Source organism: Erinaceus europaeus, chromosome 9, assembly GCF_950295315.1.
Source record: "Erinaceus europaeus chromosome 9, mEriEur2.1, whole genome shotgun sequence".
Classification (NCBI taxonomy): Eukaryota; Metazoa; Chordata; class Mammalia; order Eulipotyphla; family Erinaceidae; genus Erinaceus; species Erinaceus europaeus.
The window spans coordinates 86009-109214 of NC_080170.1; the positions used below are offsets into that span (position 1 = coordinate 86009).

The 23206-nt window shown below is 52.9% G+C and overlaps 1 protein-coding gene across 1 annotated transcript in view; it reads right to left on the reverse strand.

Moving 5' to 3' along the window:
* Positions 1–502: 502 nt before the first annotated feature.
* Positions 503–23206, reverse strand: part of GABRB2 (gamma-aminobutyric acid type A receptor subunit beta2) — a 63804-nt gene continuing 41100 nt past the window's right edge. The window contains exons 6-10 of the mRNA XM_060197062.1: positions 21237–21374; positions 19816–19968; positions 18990–19234; positions 16383–16496; positions 503–5033 (exon numbers count right to left, since the gene is read on the reverse strand). Coding sequence (XP_060053045.1) covers positions 4686–5033; positions 16383–16496; positions 18990–19234; positions 19816–19968; positions 21237–21374 — 998 coding nt within the window. The 3' untranslated portion in view covers positions 503–4685. The remainder of the gene's footprint in view (positions 5034–16382; positions 16497–18989; positions 19235–19815; positions 19969–21236; positions 21375–23206) is intronic.

The window sequence follows — 23206 nt, forward strand, 5'->3', positions numbered from 1 at the left end:
AAAAATCATGTTGAGTGAAATAAGTCAGAAACAGAAGGATGAATATGGGATGATCTCACTCTCAGGCAGAAGTTGAAAAACAAGATCAGAAAAGAAAACAGAAGTAGAACCTGAAATGGAATTGGCAGATCTCACCAAAGTAAAAGACTGGGGTGGGTGGGGAGAATATAGGTCCAAGAAGGATTCGGAGGACCTAGTGGGGGTTGTATTGTTATATGGGAAACTGGGGAATTTTATGCATGTACAAACTATTGTACTTACTGTTGAATGTAAAACATTAATTCCCCAATTAAAAAAAAAGAAGCACTTAATGGTAGACAAGCTCCTAGATTTACTGGCTTCTGGTCCAGCCTTCATAGCCTTGGCAGTGTCAGAGCAGCCCACTGTCCCCTGGGCTCCAGGTCTGGGGCCAGTGGGGTGAGGATGGGGGGCTCTACATGCTGACCAAGTTCAAACTGAGGTCACAGCAACATTTGAGCCCAGGGAAACCACAAGGAACACACATCGTTTGCAGCTTTATTTATATTTCTTAGTTCAGGACTTACACATTAGTCAATATTATTCTATATTTACATGCTGAAATCAGTTGAAGTAATTTTAAATTCAAGAAAATAAATCTTATGTGCTACTCATGTATACTCTTCATTGTTCACTATTTGCATTTCCCAGAGTGTAGGAGTCCTGTTTTTAGAAAGACATGGAAATAGATGTGATGGTCTCCACTCATTTGTGTTTCTGGGCCACTGGAAGAAATGTGCATTCTATGCGTTTCAGAAAGGCTACAAGTAGTCAATAAGGCTGACCACTACATCGCGATGAGACTAGTGTCACCTGTATAAAAGGACAAAGTGCAGGGACAGAGTCCTCTCAAAACCATTTAGACACCCCTGCAAATGAAAACACAAGATGTGGAGAAGTCAAATGACAGGCAGCTCTGAGTTAGTTCAGGAGCCATGGCTGGGATGGCAGCTGGCTTCCAGAGCAGACAAGGAGTGAGCTGTAGACATGACAGAGACACGAGGGGAGTCCTCAATTTGTATCATAGTTACTTCTGTCACAGAAAAACTCAAACCAGATTGAAACCTGGTGTCAGAAGCCACATCATCTACAGACGCTTCACCTCCACAGAGGTGTCTCATGGCTTCTCTTAGCTCTCATGGCTCCTGGTCAGATCACACTGTCCCATGAATTTGGAAAATAATGGTAAGCCTTTGGTGTGAAGCAGCATCAACCCACCCCCCATTTTCCCTTTTTTTTCTTTCCTTCTCCTTCTTAGTAATCATAGTCTTTGGTTGAAGGAACACTTACTACCTAAGGATCAGATGCTATGACTACCTCAAGTCCCTCTCAGGCACCTGCCTTTCCTGCAGGCGTCATACCTGCTTGCTGACTGAGGTCACTCTGGGGGCGAGCTGGCCTCTCAGTGACCATTCCTGACTTTCCTCATGCCATCTGCATGGCCATTTTTGGCTGAGATAAGACTTCAACACAGTAATTTCCCAAGTGGGGGCAAGTGAGCAGGCAGGTGGAGGGTGTGCATGTGAGAGTGTGTGATTGTGTGTGCGTGTGTGTGTGTGACTCTGAGTGTGAGAGGCAGCAAACTGAAGCCCTCTGTCCAGGACCCCATACGATTCATGGAGAGGGTGTTTAAATTATTCTGCCGGGGCACTGTAGTAACTGTACATCATAAAAAAAAACTAAATATTATTTGTATCTACTATTAATTTACAACATGTCTGATTATTTACATTAAAACTCACTGACTGAAGCCACAGAGAGACTCAGCACATGGCCTTACCATAAAGTGCAAATCAGAAGTTAAAAAGACCTGGGGGATCTGTGTGCACACAGCTGGGCACAGCCCAATACCCTGTATTCCAGCTCGGTGCCACCTGACCAGGCTCCCGGTCACTCCCCAGCTCAGAGGGCCGGGCAGCTACACTCTACTCCCAGAACACTCCGTCTACAGTCACCCAGGCTACAGAACAAACTCCCTGAGCACCAGGAGCACAGGGATGTGCCTGTCAGCCTTCTCAGCTGGGTGTCTAGCAGGCCTGGGCCCAGAGCAGGTGGCCTGGTGGTGCTGAGAGAAATGTCCAGTACCCTGTTTGACGAGTTTCAACATGGCTCTGTGGGTGGCCAGTGAGGAAGAGCACGGGGCCGGCAGGGGCGGCACTCAAGGGCCCCCACTGCTCATGGAATAGACACACCGCCCCTGCCCACTCAGCCCCCAGGACAAGGGGCTGCAGTGGTATGCAGGCTGCTTAGCATCTGTGGGTTGCTCTCTGTTGTGCTTTTGTGAGCTGATGGGCATGTGTTCCTAATGCTATGGGGAAGTCTTTTGGTTCCAAACCATAGTCATTGTATCTTACTGAGCATTGCTTTGGAGATGAGGAGAGGTCCTGAGGGTGCGGTGGGGTCTCCTGGTGGTGAGGTGCAGGAATCCCATCTGTTCCTGGTGCAGTCTAAGTCTGAAAATGCATGGCTGAGCCAGCCACAGAGGCCACATGGCCATGGCGGCTACACACAGGCCCAGAGCCAGAGCTCCCGCGGGACTGTGTGGCTTAGAGGCAGAGTTGGCCTCTGGGTGTCACGGAGATGAGCAAACACCTTGAATACTGGTAAACCAGCTGCTGTATGTGCAGAAGTACACAGGGAGGGTAAAGGGGCAGGGACACCATCAGGATGACTGGGACTCATGGTGGGTCTGAGCCCCAGCACCCCAGGTCCTATGTGGGCTGTGGAGGAAGGGTGGCTGCGTGGTGACCACAGGCCACAGGAGGCCTCCCTGGAGGACATGGGTGTGAGTCTCCGCCGGCTTCTCCTATAGGCCTGGTGTGTGCTCCTGGTGCAGGTGGGAGGGTCCTCTGCACCCTGACCACAGGTCCCACAGTGCTCACTGGGTGTGTATGGCTTTGGCAAAGACTGCAGACTCCACCCTGTGCTCCAGAAACCCTCGTCCCCTGGCCTCTGAGCCTCTGCAGAGCTGGGGGCTCCTTTCCACCTCCCATGGCAGGAGGGTGGACTGTAGAACCCAGGACAGGGCCCCCCAGACTCAGCCAGCACAACCACTGCAGGGCCCCCACACCCCCTACATGGTGGCTTCCTCCAGGATAAGCATCCACCCAGACTAACATGGAAGACTTGGCAGGTGACTGCTTCTTCAAGAAAAGTGCAGGACAGAGCTCATGTGCAGCCCAGCACTCACACCCGTGTCTAGCCAGCACAGGTGACCCTGTCTGAAAGCAGTGGCCCCTGGTCTGGCACAGACATGGCTGTGTGGGCCTCTCCTCCATGTCCAGGTTCCCCCTTGCTGGGCAGACTTTAGCCTCAGTGCAAGTGCCCTTGACATATGCCCAGCAAGCCCCACCCTGTGGTCCACAACCCTCACTGGATTCTCTGCCGTGAAAACACAGACAGACACTCCCTGCATGTAGGGCATGTGGCTACCTCTCTTCAGCCTCAGCTTGTCTCCAAAGAACAAGATCAGGATTTCAGAAGGAAGAGAAGCCAGAAAGGACCACTAATGTTAAAGACATGAGCAAACTGCATTTGAAAATATCCTACCCAGTAGCTGGCCACTGGCAGAGTGCAGGACGCCCATGCCTGAAACTCCCATTTGAGCCCCAGAGTCGCAAGTACTGAAGTGGTGCTCTGACCTGTCTGTCATCTCTGGATAATGAGAAATAAGAGTTGATTTTTTAAAAAAGAAAATATTCAGTTACATTCAGAAATAAATATGGACATTCTACAGAGAAAGTTGTTTCTCAGTGACCAGCCTGTCAGTTTGTCAGCTGAGTGATGGCTCTCTCCCATTGTACTTCCTGTCTCTCTACTGTGTGAGGGGCTCTTTCTTGCTGTATTTCCTGTCAGTCAGCAGAGTGAGGGATCTGTCTCACTGTACTTCCTGTCAGCTGAGTGGGGGCTCTGTCTTGCTGTACTTCCTGTCAGCAGAGTGGGGGCTCTGTCTCACTGTACTTCCTGTCAGCAGAGTGAGGCATCTGTCTTACTGTACTTCCTGTCAGCTGAGTGGGGGCTCTGTCTCGCTGTACTTCCTGTCAGCTGAATGGGGGCTCTGTCTCACTGTGCTTCCTGTCAGCTGAATGGGGGCTCTGTCTCGCTGTACTTCCTGTCAGCTGAATGGGAGCTCTGTTTCGCTGTACTTCCTGTCAGCTAAATGGGGGCTCTGTCTCGTACTTCCTGTCAGCTGAGTGGGGCCTCTGTCTCGCTATACTTCTGTCTGTCTGCTAAGTGAGGCTTCTGTCTCATTGCTGGACCTCTTGTCTGTCTGCTGAGTGAAGGCTCTGTCTCACTGTACTTCCTGTCTGTCTACTAGTGAGGGTGATGTTGCCAGAGTGAGTGCGGCCTGTGAGACAAGTCCTTCCCAGGCATCCTGGGTACTGGGCAGCTATTTTAACTCTTGTCCCTGGCACGTGAGGTGAAGTCTGGAAGGCTCCCACCTCTCTGGGTTAAAATGGAAGACATGGGAGCTGGCTCCCTGGCCGAGGGGTTTCCTGAGTCTCTGTCCTGGTGGAGCCATGGAGGACTCTCCGGATGCAGGGAACTGTCTCTGGCCGGCTCCGTGCCCTTTCCAGGCCGGCAGGACTCTGGGACTGGGGAAGGCATGGCGAAGGGTGGGGTAGGGACATGGCAAGGGCACGGGGACAGGGCAGGATGGGTGTGGCCTAGTTCACGTAGTAGAGCCAGTAGACGATGTTGAAGAGCGAGAAGACCACGGGGAAGAAGACGCGTGACCAGCGGTCTATGGCATTCACGTCCGTGAGGTCAGGGATGGTGAGGCGCAGCTGCGAGGCGCGGCGACGCAGGCGACTCTTCTTCTGGGCCACGTGGCGCTCAAGCGCAGACCTCCCGAAGCCCTGCCGGCCCAGGGCTCCCTTGCGGTGCTGCAGGCTGGATGCATCCAGGGCCAGCATGGCTCCCCGTGGGGCCCCCAGCCCCAGCACTGCCTCTGCTGGTGCCAGCTCATTCTTCATCTCCAGGGAGCTCAGCAGGATGCTCTCATGGGGCTCCATCTGCAGGGAGAGAGGCGTCAGCCACCATCGTGGATGGGGGTATGGGGGACGGGAACAGGCCATGGGCAAGGGTTGGGGGCATGGGGCATGAGGGACAGCTGGGAGTGGGGGCACAAGGGCATCAGGGGATGTCATGTGATGGGGAGACGAGGGCAGGAGACTGGGGATGCTGTGGGCACCCAGCAGGCGGCACAAGGCAGGGGAGAGACACAGAGGAGCAGCCATATGGGGGATGGGAGGAACAACAGGGGGAAAAGGACCCCAGGACCCTGCCTCCTGGGGACAGAAGGGGAGACAGGAACCCCAGCACCCTGTCCTCCTGAGGACAGAAGGGGAGAAAGGAACCCCAGGGGACAGCAGGGGGGACATAACCTCAGGACCCTGCCTCCTGTGGACAGAAGGGGGGACAGGAACCCCAGGACCCTGTATCCTGGGGACAAAAGGGGGGACAGGAACCACAGGACCCTGTCCTGGGGACAGCAAGGGGGACAGGAACCTCAGGACCCTGCCTCCTAGGGACAGAAGGGGGGACAGGAACCCCAGGACCCTGCCTCCTGAGGACAGAAGAGGTGACAGGAACCACAGCACCCTGCCTCCTGAGGACAGCAGAGGAGACAGGAACCCCAACACCCTGTCCCTGAGGACAGCAGGGGGGACAAGAACCCCAGGACACTGTCCTCCTGGGAACAGCAGGTGGGACAGGAACCCCAGGACCCTGTCCCTGAGGACAGCAGGGGAGACAGGAACCCCAGGATCCTGTCCCTGAAGACAGCAGGGGGGACAGGAACCCCAGGAACCTGTCCTCCTGGGGACAGCAGGGGAGACAGGAACCCCAGGAACCTGTCCTCCTGGGGACAGCAGGGGGGATAGGAACCCCAAGACCCTATCCCTGAGGACAGCAGGGGGATAGGAACCCCAGGACCCTGTCCCTGGGGACAGCAGGGGGACAGAAACCCCAGGAACCTGTCCTCCTGGTGACAGGAGGGGAGACAGAAACCCCAGGACCCTATCCCTGAGGACAGCAGGGGGGACAGGAACCCCAGGACCCTGTCCCTGGGGACAGCAGGGGGACAGAAACCCCAGGAACCTGTCCTCCTGGTGACAGGAGGGGAGACAGAAACCCCAGGAACCTATCCCTGAGGACAGCAGGGGGGACAGGAACCCCAGGACCCTGTCCCTGGGGACAGCAGGGGGAACAGATCTGCACCCACTTCTCAGGCTCTGTCCCTTTCTCCGACAGTCCTTGTGTCCCCCTGTGCTCTGCAACTCTGTGCCCAGCTCCCCAGGCTCTGTCCCTCTCTCCCACAGTCCCTGTGTCCCCCCTGTACTCCGCGGCTCTGAGCCCAGATTCCTAGGCTCTGTCCCTCTCTCCCACAGTCCCTGTGTCCCCCTGTGCTCCGCAACTCTTAGCCCAGCTCCCCAGGATCTGTCCCTCTCTCCCAAAGTCCCTGTGTCTCCCTGTGCTCTGCAGCTCTGTGCCCAGCTCCCCAGGCTCTGTCCCTCTCTCCTACAGTCCCTGGGTCCCCCTGTGCTCTGCAGCTCTGTGCCCAGCTCCCCAGGCTCTGTCCCTCTCTCCCACAGTCCCTGTGTCCCCTGTGCTCTGCAGCTCTGTGCCTGCTGGGAAATTGTGCAGATGCAGTCACATCTGCCATGTTGTCCCCTCAGGCTACTGCTAGTTCCCGAGAGAGTTGGGACATTCTCTGAGTACCTGTTCCACCATGTTGTGTCTTCAGGGCATTGTCTATTTCCCCATGATATTTGGAGTGATTTGGTCACTCCTCCCCCCTCCCATTCTCACGAGAGTTATTATCCTATCCTGGAGTGCTATGGTTACTCCTCCCCCTTCCCATTCTCGTGAAAGCTGTGCCTATAAAAGCCTTTCTTCTTCCGCACCTATCTCTCTTCCTGGCGCTTCACTTTGGTGTTTAGATGCAGGAAAGGTTATTGCGTGAGGCAGCCATTTTTGCTACCTCCACGTGGTCCAGTCTGTTTCTCTTGAACCCAACTCTGAGCTGCCAGCGCAAATAAAGATTTGTGTTCCCTCTTCACTCCAGACCTCCTCTCTCTCTTCTCCATGGCGCCGAACGACATCTGGCGCTCAATGTGACCCACACTCACGCCCGGCCTGAGGTCCAGAAAATTCACCCAGACACAGGTAAGTGGCATCCGCCTGCCTCTGTGGCACTGCGTTTCCCCCCACCACAGGATTTTTTCTGTTTTACGAAGAGGTGTCCCAGAAATTATATCCTTCTCTCCTGGGACAGGTTTTCGCTCTCAGAGACACTTTAATTTTCACTACACCATGGGTTCTCATGGCTATATTTGCTACTTACAAGATATGTACAACGTGTTCTGCCAAAAGCTTAAGTGACCTTGAGGCTGAGATACAAGAGTTAAGAGATATGTGCTTACGACTTAAATGCCCTAAGCGATCTGCAGTCAGCCCCAAAACTTCTGTCCCTGCAGACATGTGTCCAGTTCCTTCTGCGGCTTCCATGACCCCTCCCCCAGTTGTCCCTGCAGACATGTGTTTGGTTCCTTCTGCGGCTTCCATAACCCCTTCCCCTGCTGATACCTCATCATTAAGAGACATTGTGGCTGAGATACAGGAGTTAAAGGATATGTTTTCAGTGTTTAGAGACTTTAAACCTTTTGCAGTCTGCCCCAAAAGCTCCGTCCCCATAGATACGTGTTCAGTTTCCCCTGCGGCCACTACAGCAGCTTCCACCTCTGTGACTCTTTCCCCCGCGTCATCAAACCGCGTCCACACCTTCCCAGTAAATGTGGCCCCCAATAGACAAAACCCTCAGGTGTGACATCCATACTCCTCTAAAGATCTCAGAGAACTCAGACAAGCCGTAAAGGATGGAATTCATGCACCATGGACAAAGTCCATTTTATGGAGCTTTTTCCAGCACCTTAACACCCCCCAGGACTGGAAAGACGTGGCTTGTGCTACACTCCCAGACCCCCTCTACCTGCAATGGAAGGAATGCTTCCATGATGAATGCTCTAGACAATCTCAGGAAAATAGTAACAAACACATAGCATGGAGTTTTGATGCATTGTTTGGAGTAGGAGAGTTTGAAACTGGAATTCAGCAGGCAGAAGCCAAGTTTCCAACCGGTTATTTTGAACAGGTACGCATCTGCGCAAGACAAGCATGGGAAAGGTTAACCCCAACCACAGTAGAGGCCTCAGTCCCTCTTAACTCTCTTCGCCAAAACACTGACGAATCCTTAGCGAACTTCATCTCCAGGGTGCGGTCAACCTTAGAAAGATTTATAATCCTCAAGTCCACTCTCTCCTCCTGTGTTCTATTGTCTGGGATGGCATGAAACCACAATTCCGTCAGGCATGCCTTAGTCTTAAACACCTACACCCAGATAATTGGATTTTAGTGACACAGGAACTTACATCAGGCTCTTATGAGGCACCCATTATGACACAGGTTTATGCAGTTATCCCACGTAATCAAAACGGGGCATGCTTTCAGTGCGGTCGCCAAGGGCATTGGCGTAACCAATGTCCAGATAAGCTGTGACCATGCCTCCAGTCAGGGCAACCACGCCTCCAGTCAGGGCAACCCCGCCTCCAGTCAGGGCAACCCCACCTCCAGTTAGAACAACCACACGTCCAGTCAGGGCAACCCTGCCTTCAGTCAGGGAGCCAGAAGCCATGAACACTTTGTCCCAGATGTTGGAAGGGTTTTCATTGGAAGAGAGATTGTTGGTCCAAATTTCATAAAGATGGCACGCCCCTGAATGGTACAAATTCGGGGCCTGAGATTTTGTGGACCACTCCTGTTTTAGAACGAGGTCACCCTACTATAACAGTAAAGATTGACAATATTCCTTTTAAATTTTTGATTGACACAGGAGCAGAAAAGACGATTTTAAGGCAAGCAGAGGTTCCCCAAAATTGGGAGCTCCTCCCGGGACCCCGGATACATGGGGTTGGAGGGGTGACCCAATCTTTTCTCACATGAGACTCGCTCATGTGGGAAGACCCGGAAGGTTCTACTGGACACTTCCACCCATTGGTAGCTGATATTAGCACCAACCTATTGGGCAGGGATCTTCTAGAATGTCTTGATGTTAGGATATCCACAGATGCCTCTGCAGAGCGTAACACCCGCTCCTGTGAGACCAGACTTATTCATCACCCCCAATACTAACTGCCACTGTTAATAACCAAACTTCCTGCTTAGACTGGCTTTCTAATGAGCCTGTCTGGGTGGAACACTGTCCTCTGCCTAGGGATAAGCTAGAAATTTTAAAAGAGCTCATCTGACAGCAGTTGTCCTTGGGACACATTTGTCATTCTCAAAAACCATGAAATACTCCTGTCTTTGTGATTAAAAAGCGCTCGGGAAAATGGCGCCTTCTCCAATGCTGGGAAATTGTGCAGATGCAGTCACATCTGCCATGTTGTCCCCTCAGGCTACTGCTAGTTCCCGCGAGAGTTGGGACATTCTCGGAGTGCCTGTTTCATCATGTTGTGCCCTCAGGGCATTGTCTATTTCCCCGCTATATTTGGAGTGATTTGGTCACTCCTCCCCCCTCCCATTCTCATGAGAGTTATTATCCTATCCTGGAGTGCTATGGTTACTCCTTCCCCTTCCCATTCTCATGAAAGCTGCTCCTATAAAAGCCCTTCTTCTTCCTCACCTCACTCTCTTGCCAGCGCTCCACTCCGGTGTTCAGACGCAGGAAAGGTTACTGCGTGAGGCGGCCATTTTCGCTACCTCCACATGGCCCAACCTGCTTCTCTAGCACCCAACTCTGAGGTGCCAGCACAAATAAAGATTTGTGTTCCCTCTTCGCTCCGGACCTCCTCTCTCTCTCCTCTGCGGTGCACAACAACGCTCCAAGATCTCTGTGTGGTAAATAAAACCATGCAGGTCTGGGGCTCCCCCCAAAGGGGTTTGCCTCTTGCTTCTGCAATTCCCACAGGAATTCCAGTCATAGCTATTGATATACAAGATAGTGTTTTCTCTATTCCCTTGCATCCGCAAGATTGTAAACGTTTTGCCTTCTCTGTTCCTTCTATTAATAATGCCAGCCCTGCTGATAGATTTGAATGGGTGCTGCTGCCCCAGGGAATGGCCAATAGTCCTACAATTTGTCAAGAGGCTGTTAAATCAGCCCTTTTTTCATATATTCATAAGGGCCTTAATGTTTTTCACTACAGGGATGACATATTAATATGGGGAAAATTAGATACAGATCTCTGTGCCCTATGTGATTTTCTCATTCCTGCCTTAAAGAAAAGTGGCCTTAATGTAGCTCCTGAGAAGATACAGCTAATTCCTCCAATATCTTTCTTAGGTTCAGAGATTTCTCTAACACAAATTCATCCCTTAAAACCTAGTGTTACTTTTCCTTCTAACCTTACTCTTACTTCTTTACAAAGTTTTCTTGGAAATTTAAATTGACTTAGGCAGTATCTTTATCTGCCTACAAGCTGCCTCCAACCACTATTTGACCTGTTAAAAGGAAACAAACAGCCCTCCTCAAAATGTAAGTTAACTCTCGAGGCCTCCTTGGCACTGGAAAGGGTTAACCAGGCCCTCCAGGACATGCACCTTGTTAGATTCTCCCCCTCCTCTCCGGTAAGCCTTCTAATCTTACACTCCACCCCCACAGTAGTAGGGCATTGTGGCAGAACCATGGGGTTCTCGAGTGGCTTCATACGCCAGTAGGTGGAGCTCCAAGACTCCTCACTGAGATAGATGCATTAGCATTCATGGTTCGCCAAGGAAGAAATAGGTCTGTGCAGGTCTTAGGGAAAGAACCAGATTTAATTATTCTGCCCTTTTCTCTCACAGATACAGAGTGGCTCATACGCCATCATCCCCGCTTTGCCATAAGGTTCGTGTGGTTTCCAGGACAAATAGATAACCATTTTCCTTCTAATAAATTGATAGCTTCTTTACCTCTTTTGCCTCCACTAGTACCTAAACTTTTCTCTCGGGATCCCATTCCCTCTGCTCCTACAGTCTACACTGATGGCGGAAAAAGGGGAGCTGCTGCCCTTATGTATTACCCAGACAAACCATCTCCTAAACCTCTCTTTACTGAGCTTCCTGAGAATTCCCCTCAGTACAAAGAACTTCATGCTGTTTTCCTTGCATTAAAAGCTGTACCAGAATCCTTCAACCTTTTTTCTGACAGTGTGTATACTGTTAACTTACTTCCATGGCTTGCTCGTTCTTATGTGAAAATTGATAACAACCCACTTTCCCCTCTCTTGATTCAAATCGCCTCTATGCTCTCTTCTCTAACCCAACCACTGTATATTCAACACCTTCATTCCCACAGCCCTCTTCCTGGTTCCCTGTTCAAAGGGAATGATGCAGCTGACCGCCTTGCCTCCACAGGAGCTCTCCTGGTCTCTGTCTCTGATCCTGTTGACTTTCATTCCCTAACCCATGTTAATCTTAAAGGCCTTCGAGCTTGATTTCCTGATGTTCCTTTACCACAGTTAAAACATATCCTTGCTACATGCTCTTCCTGTGCAAGTCTCATAAAAAACCTGCTATTCAGACTCTTAGTGTTAACCCCCAAGGCTTAAAAGCTAATGCTCTTTGGCAAATCGATGTCACCCACATACCAAACTTTGGCAAACAAAAATATGTGTTTGTCTCAATTGATACCTTTTCTAAATATATGTGGGCAACAGCTCAGATGGGAGAAAGCTCTAAAAAGCTTATAAGCCATATGCTCTCCTGTTTTGCTGTGATGGGCTTACCTCTTCAACTGAAAACTGACAATAGACCTGCATTTACCAGCAAACAATTTAAAGATTTTTGTTCCCTCTGGAACATTACTCATACCACAGGCATTCCCTATAATCCACAGGGACAAGGCATTGTCGAGAGGGCCCATCAAACCCTTAAAGCTCAATTAAATAAAGATAAAGGAGGAATGTACTCCCCAATATCCAGCTAGCAAAAGCCTTAACTACATTAAATCTCTTTAATATTTACAATAACTTGGACCTACCTCCTATTATTCTTCACTGGCAAACACCATCTACTCTTCCAGCTATTAAGGTCAAATGGAAAGACCCACTTGATAAAATCTGGAAAGGGCCTGACCCTCTATTGACCATGGGAAGAGGTTTTTGCATGCATTTTCCCACATAATTACTCTAAACCTGTCTGGGTTCCTACCCGCCATGTCTGATAATACCCGCATGATGGCACTGCTATCCCTGAAGAATTAGAAATAATACAAGAGGACTAGATGCAGGATACATCCCAAGATCCATAATATGACATGGCAGAACCTAGAAAATCTGGCTCATAGAGCCCTCTCTCCTACCCTTTCTCTGGATGTCTTATGTTATGACTGGCCAGTTGTGTTTTGTGAGTGAGTGTGTTGAATGACCACAAATTTTTGTATGACCCATCTGCTCAGAGTACTCTAAATGTTAAAACCATTGTCACTAACATGTGTTAATTCTCTAAGTAACCTGAGTCTGTTTATAGTCCAAAGTCAATTATAGTAAACCTCTAACTTGTTACAAGTTTTTTTTTCACAAGTAAGTGATTACAGCTATCAAGCCTTCATATAAAGAATCATCTGTTCATATGGTAAGGTATTAAACTGTAAGAAGTTCCTCCATATTCAACCTATGTGAATTAACAACATTCACATATTCTTGTACACTTAACTGGTGTATCTTGACTTGCCACCATAGGCTTGCCTTTGTCAGCCAACAATTTAAAGATGTTTCCCTTTATAACATCACCCATGCCACAGACATCCTTTACTACCCCCAAAGACAAATGGCTGTTCCCCTGGACATCACATCCACTGACTTCTTCCCTTAGACTTGAGATATGATCCCACCTCTTCATACCAATGGATACATTCCCCCTTCCTTACCTGTCTACCCTTAGTTGTGGGACCCTTGCTTGTTTTACTTCTTCTGCTCACAGTAGGTCCTATAATTCTTAACAAGCTCATGGCCTTTTTGCAGCAACAGATTGCTGCCATAAAGATGCAACCTATACAAGCTCACTATCATAGGCTGGACACGGCAGAATATGGAGTTGCTGCAGAGGATTTGCCCCCCTCCATCAGAACGTCCACCATGTAGAGGGCTGGCTAGCCAATGACGGGTAAAGGGGAAAGTAGCGCTATCCAGTCAACCTAAGACAGGGCACCTGGTACCACTGGGCAAAAATGACCAGGTGTTCCAATGATGGGTAAGATGGAAGGCTGATCCCCAACCTAAGACAGGCACAGTCCACCCTGCCACAAAATAAAGTCTACCAAACATCAAAACATGCACCTATATATATATATATGAAAGGGGGACATGTGGGGAGCCACATGTGCCCTCAAGGTTGCTATTGGCATGGCCATAGAATCTTTGTTAAAAGATAAGTTCCTGGGAGTCAGGCAGTAGCACAGCAGGTTAAGCACACATGGTGCTAAGTGCAAGGACTGGCATAAAGATCCCGGTTCAAGCCCCTGGCTCCCCAACTGCAGGGGGTTTCTTCACAATTGGTGAAGCAGGTCCGCAGGTGTCTCTCTTTCTCTCCTCATCTCTGTCTTCCCTTCCTCTCTCCATTTCTCTCTGTCCTATCCAACAACCACAATATCAATAATAACAACAATAATAATTACAACAATAAAACAACAAGGGCAACAAAAGGCAGTAAATAAATAAATACAAAAAAAAGATGATAAGTTCCCACTTCCCTACACCTTAGAGTCTTTGTTAAAAGATAAGTTCTTTTTCCCCCATGAATCACCCAGGACCTTCCAGATAATGGCTGATTACCATGACAAATAATAATAATAATAATAAATAGGAAAGATACATCCCCCAATACTCACTTGGCTAAGGCACAAAACCTCTTTTTCTATAAAAAATTCAAATCAGATGCCCTGCTAACCACGAGAAGCAGATTGTTTGTGTTTCTTCCACATGAATCCCGGAAAAAACCATCTGGACCCCTGCACACCCTGATATCACCCAATAGATGGCATGACTACAGTGGCACACACCCCCCCTGAAACCCTAGATGTCACCTGATGCGATCTGAAGAACTTGATTCACAGACTCCAAGGACAGAACTTTTTTTACTGCCTGTCTGCCTTTCCTGCTTCTGCTTTGCCTGTCACATTTTGGCGGTTCCAGCACACTCTCTACAGAAAAGTGTAACTCCAGAGGCTGACCTTCCTCATGCAGCCATTTCTCCCCCTAGTCACCTACTTTGGACTGAGACTTCTATCAGACTTGCTGGTATACCCTTTGGACACTTTAGACAATTTTACAGCAGCTTCCTTCCCTTCACGTTGCTGGTTTTTCATAGACTGACCCTGGGTATTTCATAGACTTTACAGACTGTTGCCCTGGCCATTAGATAAAAGGAAAGGGGGAGATGCTGGGAAATTGTGCAGATGCAGTCACATCTGCCATGTTGTCCCCTCAGGCTACTGCTAGTTCCCGCGAGAGTTGGGACATTCTCGGAGTACCTGTTCCACCATGTTGTGTCTTCAGGGCATTGTCTATTTCCCCACGATATTTGGAGTGCTTTGGTTACTCCTCCCCCCTCTCATTCTCACGAGAGTTATTATCCTATCCTGGAGTGCTCTGGTTACTCCTCCCCTTCCCATTCTCGTGAAAGCTGCACCTATAAAAGCCCTTCTTCTTCCGCACCTCTCTCTCTTCCCAGCGCTTCACTTTGGTGTTTAGATGCAGGAAAGGTTACTGCATGAGGCAGCCATTTTCGCTACCTCCATGAGGTCCAACCTGTTTCTCTCACACCCAACTCTGAGGTGCCAGCTCTTTGCTCCGGACCTCCTCTCTCTCTTTTCCGCCGTGCAGAATAACATGTGCCCAGCTTCCCAGGCTCTGTCCCTCTCTCCCACAGTCCCTGTGTCCCCCTGTGCTCTGCGGCTCTGAGCCCAGATCCCCAGGCTCTGTCCCTCTCTCCCACAGTCCCTGTGTCCCCCTGTGCTCTGCGGCTCTGAGCCCAGCTCCCTAGTCTCTGTCCCTCTCTCCCATAGTCCCTGTGTCCCCATGTGCTCCGCGGCTCTGAGCCCAGCTCCCCAGGCTCTGTCCCTCTCTCCCACAGTCCCTGTGTCCCCCTGTGCTCTGAAGCTCTGTGCCCAGCTCCCCAGGCTCTATCCCTCTCTCCCACAGTCCCTGTGTCCCCCTGTGCTCTGCAGCTCTGTGCCCAGCTCCCCAGGCTTTGTCCCTCTCTCCCACAGTCCCTGTGTCCTCTCCTATAGCTTCCCTGCCTGAAGGCTCTGATGGGAACCAAGGCCCTTCCTTGCCTCCACTCCACCCTCTCCTGGTGACTGAGCAGCTGGGGACACAGTAGCCATGACAGACAGGGTGCCCAGAACGCCAGCAGTGAGCACATAGGGTGCCAGCCTGAGCCACAGATGCAAGCCTCACACACTCCTGGGCCATGTTGATCCCAGTGACCACACACTTGGCTGACCACACACGGCCCAGACTGGCTAGCGAGAGCAGAGGCCCTTCCCCCAGGTGCACTGGTATGGGGGTCCAGTGGAGGCCACTCAACTGGGCCAGGAACCCTGGGGATATCCTGACACATCCCCATGCTGGGAGCAGCATGAGGGGACCACAGGGCAGAGCAGAAAGGTGAGTGGTCCCCAGGGTGACGGAAGCAGCCATGAGACAGCTCATTCTGTGACACAGCAGGCTGGGACTAAGCGCAAGCACCAGCCTTGATGTACTGACTCAGCATGGGCCAAGCAGGCAAAACCTTCTAAGACAGAGCCATCCCAGGAAGCAGAGCTGCCCCCAGGGGCAACAGCCGCACCCCACCCTCAATACAGAAAGTACCCAAGGGAGGCGGTCAGTGGCGCAGCAGGTTAAGCACGTGTGGCGCAAAGTGCAAGGACCAGTGTAAGGATCCCAGTTCGAGTCCCTGGCTCCCCACCTGCAGGGGCGTCACTTCACAGGTCTGCAGGTGTCTGTCTTTCTCTCCCTCTCTGTCTTCCCCTCCTCTCTCCATTTCTCTCTGTCCTATCCAACAATGATGACAGCAATAACAACCAACAATAGCCAAAACAACAACAACAAAAAGACAACAAGGGCAACAAAAGGGAAAACAAATAAATAAATGAATAAATAAATAAAGTACCCAGTGGGAGGGGTGGGAGCCCAGACACCAGCCCTCAGCCCCCTGCCTCCTCCCACCACCCAGGCTCCCTAGAACATTCTAAAACACACACAGAAGACCCATCCTACTGAAGAACACCCACTCCTGCCCAGAGCACTGGGGAAACCATAGCCGCCCCCAAAGCCCTCCCCACACCCCAAAACACAGCAAAGGGTGAGAGGCCGTCTGACCGTGCACAAAGAGAGGTCGGGGTTGCCAGTCCGTCGGGTGGGAGACAGCTTGCCAGTGGGGTCCCACAGGGACCGAGACAGGGTCCCATTTGGGTCAGTGTCTCTGTAAAATATCTGGAAGACAAAGCAGAGAACAGACAGACTCAGTCCCACCCAGTGGGCCAGGCAGTGTGTCCAGCCAGGGGGATGTGGACACAGGTCCTTCCAGACTAGCTCTGGCATGTCCTGTCCCTCTGCACCACCCAAGACGCATCCACAGGCGAGGGGCAGACCTGTTGGAGAACATCTGATGTAATATGTGTCGTATCTTGATATCTGGACTCATGCCTGCTTTAAACTACCACAAACTGTGATGTAATCAATCACTCTGTAAGGCTGAACAACGCCATGGTTTCCTAGGGGTTAGTGGGTGTTGTGAGAGGCCAAAGCCTCCCCTCTGCCACAGTGACCACCCAAGGACTGATGGGAAACTCTGTGACCTGCTAATCTTCAGATTATTGCCTACCTCAATACCATGTGGGATTAGTTAGTAAAATAGTAAAAATATTGTACTTGTCCTGAGATAACTGATGTTCCTGCCATCTGATGTTTACCCTGTGTCATCTGTATCTTTGCTGTGACCCCAGACTCCTTTCCAGATGCACCCCTTACACTTCCTGCTGATGTCAGCTTTCTGTGAAATTTCTTTGTTACAAACCTATAAAAAGACAGACTTTTTTGTTAAGGCATGCACTTCTGTCTCCCTCAGACAGAAGGGTGTTAGCCACACAGGCCTTTCTTAGAAAAAACTTCAGCCTTAGAATATTTTTCCTTGTTTGAGCAACTTTGTTTGAGTTAGTCTGAGTGGAGATTTCAGTGTCAAGGGCCAGTGAAGCCCGTTCCCGCACAGACCCAGTGGCTCTGGTCAGCCCACGTGCAGCTGGCACACAGGAGCCTCTGAGTAGGGAGTCGCCCATAGCTGCTGGGAGACTGGAGGCTTCAGACAGGAGCTGGGGGCCTGCTTCACATGTGCACCTGTACATGTGTCCTGATGCATGTGTGTAAGTCCTGCTTCACATGTGCACCTGTACAGTGTACAGGCCCTGGGGGAGGAGGGAGGGGCCGCGGCCTAGAGCAGACCAAGACAGGCATGCAGACGTGCAGTCACGAGCAGGAAGCAGGGCCACGCGTGAGCAGGTGTACACATGCAGCAGGATCAGGCACCCATGCACCCACATACAGCAGGCCACAGGTGCTCACACACAACAGGAAGGACTTACACACATGCATCAGGACACATGTACAGGTGCACACGTGAAGCAGGACTTACATGCATGCATCAGGACACTGTACAGGTGCACATGTGAAGCATGACTTACATGCATGCATCAGGACACTGTATAGGTGCACATGTGAAGCAGGACTTGCATGCATCAGGACATGTGTACAGGTGCACATGTGAATCAGGACTTACATGCATGCATCAGGACACATGTATAGGTGCACATGTGAATCAGGACTTACATACATGCAGGACATGTGTACAGGTGCACATGTGAAGCGGGGCACACATGAACAGGTGTATGTTGCAACAGGAAATGGGGACTCAGGTGCATGCATGCCACAGGACGCGTGTGCACATGCAGCAGGGAAGGGGAGCAGGATGGGCTGTCCTGACCCCTCCAAGGTAAGGACTCAGCAGGCCGGGGGTCACTGGGCAGTGCAGTGCAGTGCCTCCTGCCAGTCTGCTCTGCATGCTCTATGTCCAGGGGGAAGCTGTGGCCAGCACAGGCAGCTGGGAGGGTAAGGGAAGGGTGCTTATGGACTCGGGAGAGCCCTGGGTGGGAGCACAGGCAGCAGGGAGGGTAAGGGAAGGGAGCGTGTGGACTCAGGGGAGCCCTGGGTGGGAGCGCAGGGTCCTGTCCCCTCTGCATGCTGAGCCCATAGCTCAGGGGAACCCCGGGGTGGGGTGGGGGTACAGGGCCCTGTCTGTCAGGCTGGAGTTGGGGGCCATTTCCACCCAGCGGCCTGGTGGTGGGGACAGGCACTCCCTGGCAGCTAGCTGGGCCTCTCAGAGCCACACTTCAGCTCAGAGTCACACGGTCTGCTGGGGAGCGGGGTCCTGGATTCGATACCCACTATGGGACTTGTCCTGCAGTGACGTCAGAGTCCATGGTTGTCAACAGGCCCCGTCGTGCCTCTAGCACTCAGAGGCTCTGGACCGTCCCTCTCCCCAGCGGTCACAGTGCCTGGCCATGTCGCCCAGCCATGGGGTGTCTCCCAGGCATTTAAAGGACAGGTGCTAGGAGTCCTGTCTCCCCTCCTCAGATTCCAGGGAAGCCTGTCACTGTGTGCTGCAGGGGCTGGAGCCAGCTGGGGTGGGGGGGCAGAGTGAAGGACAGTGGGGGCTTGTGAGGCAGGATGCCCTGGGGGAGGCACGGTGCTCTGAGGGTGGGGTCAGAGCTCGGCCTTCGGGACAGCCTGTACCCAGCGGCCAGCCCTGAGCCCTCACCTGCTCTGTCCCCCCTGTCTTGGGCCTTCACCTGTCCCGTGCTCTCCTCCCCCGCCCTCTGCCCTCCCTCTGCCGCCTCTCCCACTCCCCTCCCCCCTGGCCTCCCCCAACCCCACCTTGTTCACGTCCAAGTGTGCCTTCCCCTTGCTGCTGCTGGCCGCTCGCTCGGCCGCCTTCTTCTGCCGCTGGGGCCCGCGCCCAAAGAAGATGTAGTTGACAAGTGCATACTCCAGCAGCGCCATGAACACGAAGACAAAACAGCCCATGAGGTACATGTCGATGGCCTTGACATATGGGATCTTGGGCAGCGTCTCCCGCAGGTGCGTGTTGATGGTGGTCATGGTGAGCACCGTGGTGATGCCTGCAAGGGTGGGGGTGGGGTCAGCCTTGGCGCAGGGGGAGGGGCAGGAGCAGCCATGGTGACCACCGTGGTGATGCCTGCAGGGGTGGGGTCAGCCTCATCGCAGGGGCAGGGGCAAACATGGGGGGTGACCGTGACCAGCCAGGGGAGCCGAGCAGGAGAGAGGCCAGTGGCCCTGGCTGCCATGAGCAGTATGGCACACCCTGAGGTGCAGCCATGCCATGCCACAAGGGAGCCACGGAATGTGAGCCAGGGCCCCTGACGGCAGGCTCTGTGCCCACAGCCCACATGGGCCTAGGATGGGGCATCTGTTGAGTGGACAGAGGAATGACCCCTCCGCGACCACATGACCATGCCGCCAGTTCATGGCAGAGGAGCTCAGGATGCCTTTGATGTTTCAGATAGGCTGGAGAAATGGTGTAGGCCACCACACTGTTGGGGACATGAGAGGTCCCGCTGCCCCTCAGGACAGACTGGCCGGCTGAGCTGACCACAGGACCACCGTCCAGTGGGCCTGGTGTGGTCAGCCTCGGGCGAGGCGGGGCACATGCTTGCACACATGTGAACACACACATGCCTACCTAGTGCCACCCTGGCAGCAGAGGCATCATAGTTGATCCAGAAGGAGACCCAGGAGAGGATGGTGATGAGGATGGAGGGCATGTAGGTCTGCAGGATGAAGTAGCCGATGTTCCTCTTGAGCTTGAAGCTCAGTGACAGCCGTGGGTAGGAGCCTGGAGGGATGGGCACCATGAGCCTGGACCTGCCCACACCTCCAGGCCCCAGCTGGGTCAGCGTGGGCACCTGGCTGAGGGTCCCCAGCAGGCAGCATGGGAAGAGGGGGAAATCCCCAGAGGGGCTCCAGAGGGGATTCCAGAGGGGCACCAGAGGGGATTCCAGAGGGGATTCCAGAGGGGCACCAGAGGGGATTCCAGAGAGGCTCCAGAGGGGCAGCAGAGGGGTTTCCAGAGAGGATTCCAGAGGGGCACCAGAGGGGATTCCAGAGAGGCTCCAGAGGGGATTCCAGAGGAGATTCCAGAGGGTATTCCAGAGGGACACCAGAGAGGCTCCAGAGGAGATTCCAAAGGAGATTCCAGAGGGGACTCCAGACCCCTCTGAATTTCAGAGGGGCACCAGAGGGGATTCCAGAGAGGCTCCAGAGGGGCAGCAGAGGGGTTTCCAGAGGGGATTCCAGAGAGGCTCCAGAGGGGCAGCAGAGGGGTTTCCAGAGGGGATTCCAGAGAGGCTCCAGAGGGGCAGCAGAGGGGTTTCCAGAGGGGATTCCAGAGGGGCACCAGAGGGGATTCCAGAGAGGATTCAGAGGGGAATTCCAGAGGGGCATCAGAGGGGTTTCTAGAAAAGCACCAGAGGGGCAGCAGAGGGGTGTCCAGAGAGGCACCAGAGGGGTTCCCACAGGGGCAGCAGAGGGGTTCCCAGAAGGGCTCCAGGGGAGCTTCCAGAAAAGCTCCAGATGGGCTTCAGAAGGACTTCTAGAGTGCTACCAGAGAAGTTCCAGAGGAGTTTGAGAGGGGCTCCCAGAGGGGCACACCAGAAGGGCTCTAGAGGGGTACCCAATAGGGGCTCCAGAGGGGCTCCCTGAAGAACTCCCAGAGGGGCTCCAGAGAAGCTCCAGAGTGGCACCCAGAGGGGCTCCAGAGGGCGTTCCAGAGGGGTACAAGAGGGGCTCCAGAGGGGCTCCCAGAGGGCTTCCAGAGGGGCTCCAGAGAAGCTCCAGAGTGGCACTCAGAGAGGCTCCAGAGGGGTACCAGAGAGCTCCCAGATGGGCTCCCCAAGCCGGGCAGCTAGCTCCTGTGGCTCCCATGGTCTGCACTGTTCACAATTGGGGCCACTGCTTCAGCCACCTGAGGAAAAGCCAGGTGACAGCTCTGCCCCATGTCCCCTGAGGGACTGGCCAGGTGACGGCACAGCCCCTTACTACCTGGCCCAGTGGCATCCCTCCCCCATGCCCCTCGGGTGTGGCATGGTCTCCACCCAGGCACACCTGTGGAGAAGACCACCTTCTTGGTGATGAGCTTGTAGTCCACGATGGAGAACTGCGGAAGCTCGATCTTGGTCACACCCGTGACCGCGTTGTCATCTCCCCGCCAATAGAATTCAATGTCGTCTGTCGTGTACCCATCTATGGGGACAGGAGCAGGCCAATGGTTGGTGTGGCCCAGGCTCAAGCACCCAGGACTCCTGCCCCCCACAAAGGCCCCTCTCAGGGCAGTGGCCACAGGTCCACAGAGGGATGACATGAAGCCAGTCGCGAATCCAGCACAAGCGACAGGCAGCTGTCTGGTATGACAGCACTCAGCTGGCCTTCAGGCCTCAGGTCAGCTGTTCAGGCCATACATGGGTCAGGGTCAGGCTCAGGCCTCGGGTCAGCTGCTCCAGTCATGGTCTGTGAAAGCCTAGGCATGCAGCAAAGGAGGCTTCTGTGATGAGAGCAGAGGGCTGACACACCAGCTCTGCTCGCTGGGTTAAAACAGACTCACATAGGACTCACTCGGCCAAGGATACAGCCAGCTGGTGAGGACTCCACCCCAGCAGTGACAGTGACAGGAAGCAGACCCTCGTTTTTAACATCCCTAGGAACCACTTGCCCCGGGCCAGCAGGGGCAGGGGGCAGTGTTCAGTGCATGCAGAGGGCAAAGGTCTGGGTGCAGGATGCCCACTGGGGGGAACAGGGCAGGGGAGATCCTGTCAGAGGTCTGCAAGGGTGCAGGACAGATGGAGGACAGGGAGGACAGATGGGACAGGCAGGAGAGACAAAAGGAGATAGGCAGGAAGACAGACAGGGAGAGACAGGACAGAGGGGGAATAGGGAGCAGGAGAGCCAGGGGACAGGCAGGACAAAGGGGGGACAGGTAGCAGGACAAACCCCTGCTCCCCACCTGCAGGGGAAAGCTTCATGAGCAATGTCTTCCTCTCTCTCTCTCTCTGTCTCTATCAATCTATCTCTTTCTATCTCTCTTCCCTCCATCTCTATCCAAAAGGAAAGAAGTAAAAAGAAAAAAATAAAATAACAATATGCCATGGCACCTGACGTGGTGGTTTGTAGTGCAGGCACCAAGCCCCGGTGATGACCAGGTGACACCTGGCACCAGGGTGAGCAGGACAACTCTGGGAGGCTCCCTTGGGTGCAGGTGGTCAGAGCAGATGACTGCTCTGGGGCATGGCCCCTGCTCCTCTTCACACAGATGAGGGCCAGGTGAGGGTGAGGAGGGTGAGTCTGGAGGGGCCGGGTGAGGATGAGGGTGAGTCCAAGGACTAGGCAGCATCTGCCCCACCTTCACCACAGTCACTCAGAGACTGGGCATTCCTGCATCACAGAGCACCCTGGGAAATGCGGGAAGCCTGGGAATAGAAGAGGAAGGGTCCAGGACCTAGCACCCAGCCCCAAATCCAGGACCCAAGTCCTAAGGACCCAGCCCAGGATGCAGGACCCAGCCCAGCACCCAGCATGCAGCCCAGGACCCAGAATCCAGTCCAGCACCCTGGAGACCTATACCAGGACCCAGGACACAATACAGCACCCAGTCCTGGATCCAGCTCAGGACCCAGAACCCAGCTCAGGACCCAGAACTCAGCCCAGCACCCATACCAGGACCCAAGATCGAGGACCCAGGGCCCAGGACCCAGGTCTGGGCTCTGCCAGGGAAGTCCTTACTGCTCTCATCAACTAAGAGGCAGTGAAATTTTTGTGGCAATTAGGTTACATAAACTCCTTACCAGAAGACACCACATTAGGTTGTATTTTTTTTCCCTTTTGTTGCCCTTGTTTTATCGTTGTTGTTGCTATTATTATTGACATATTTGTTGTTGGATAGGACAGAGAGAAATGGAGAGAGGAGGGGAAGACAGAGATGGGGAGAGAAAGACAGACACCTGCAGACCTGCTTCACCACCTGTGAAGTGACTCCCCGCAGGTGGGGAGCCAGGGGCTCGAACAGGGATCCTTATGCCAAT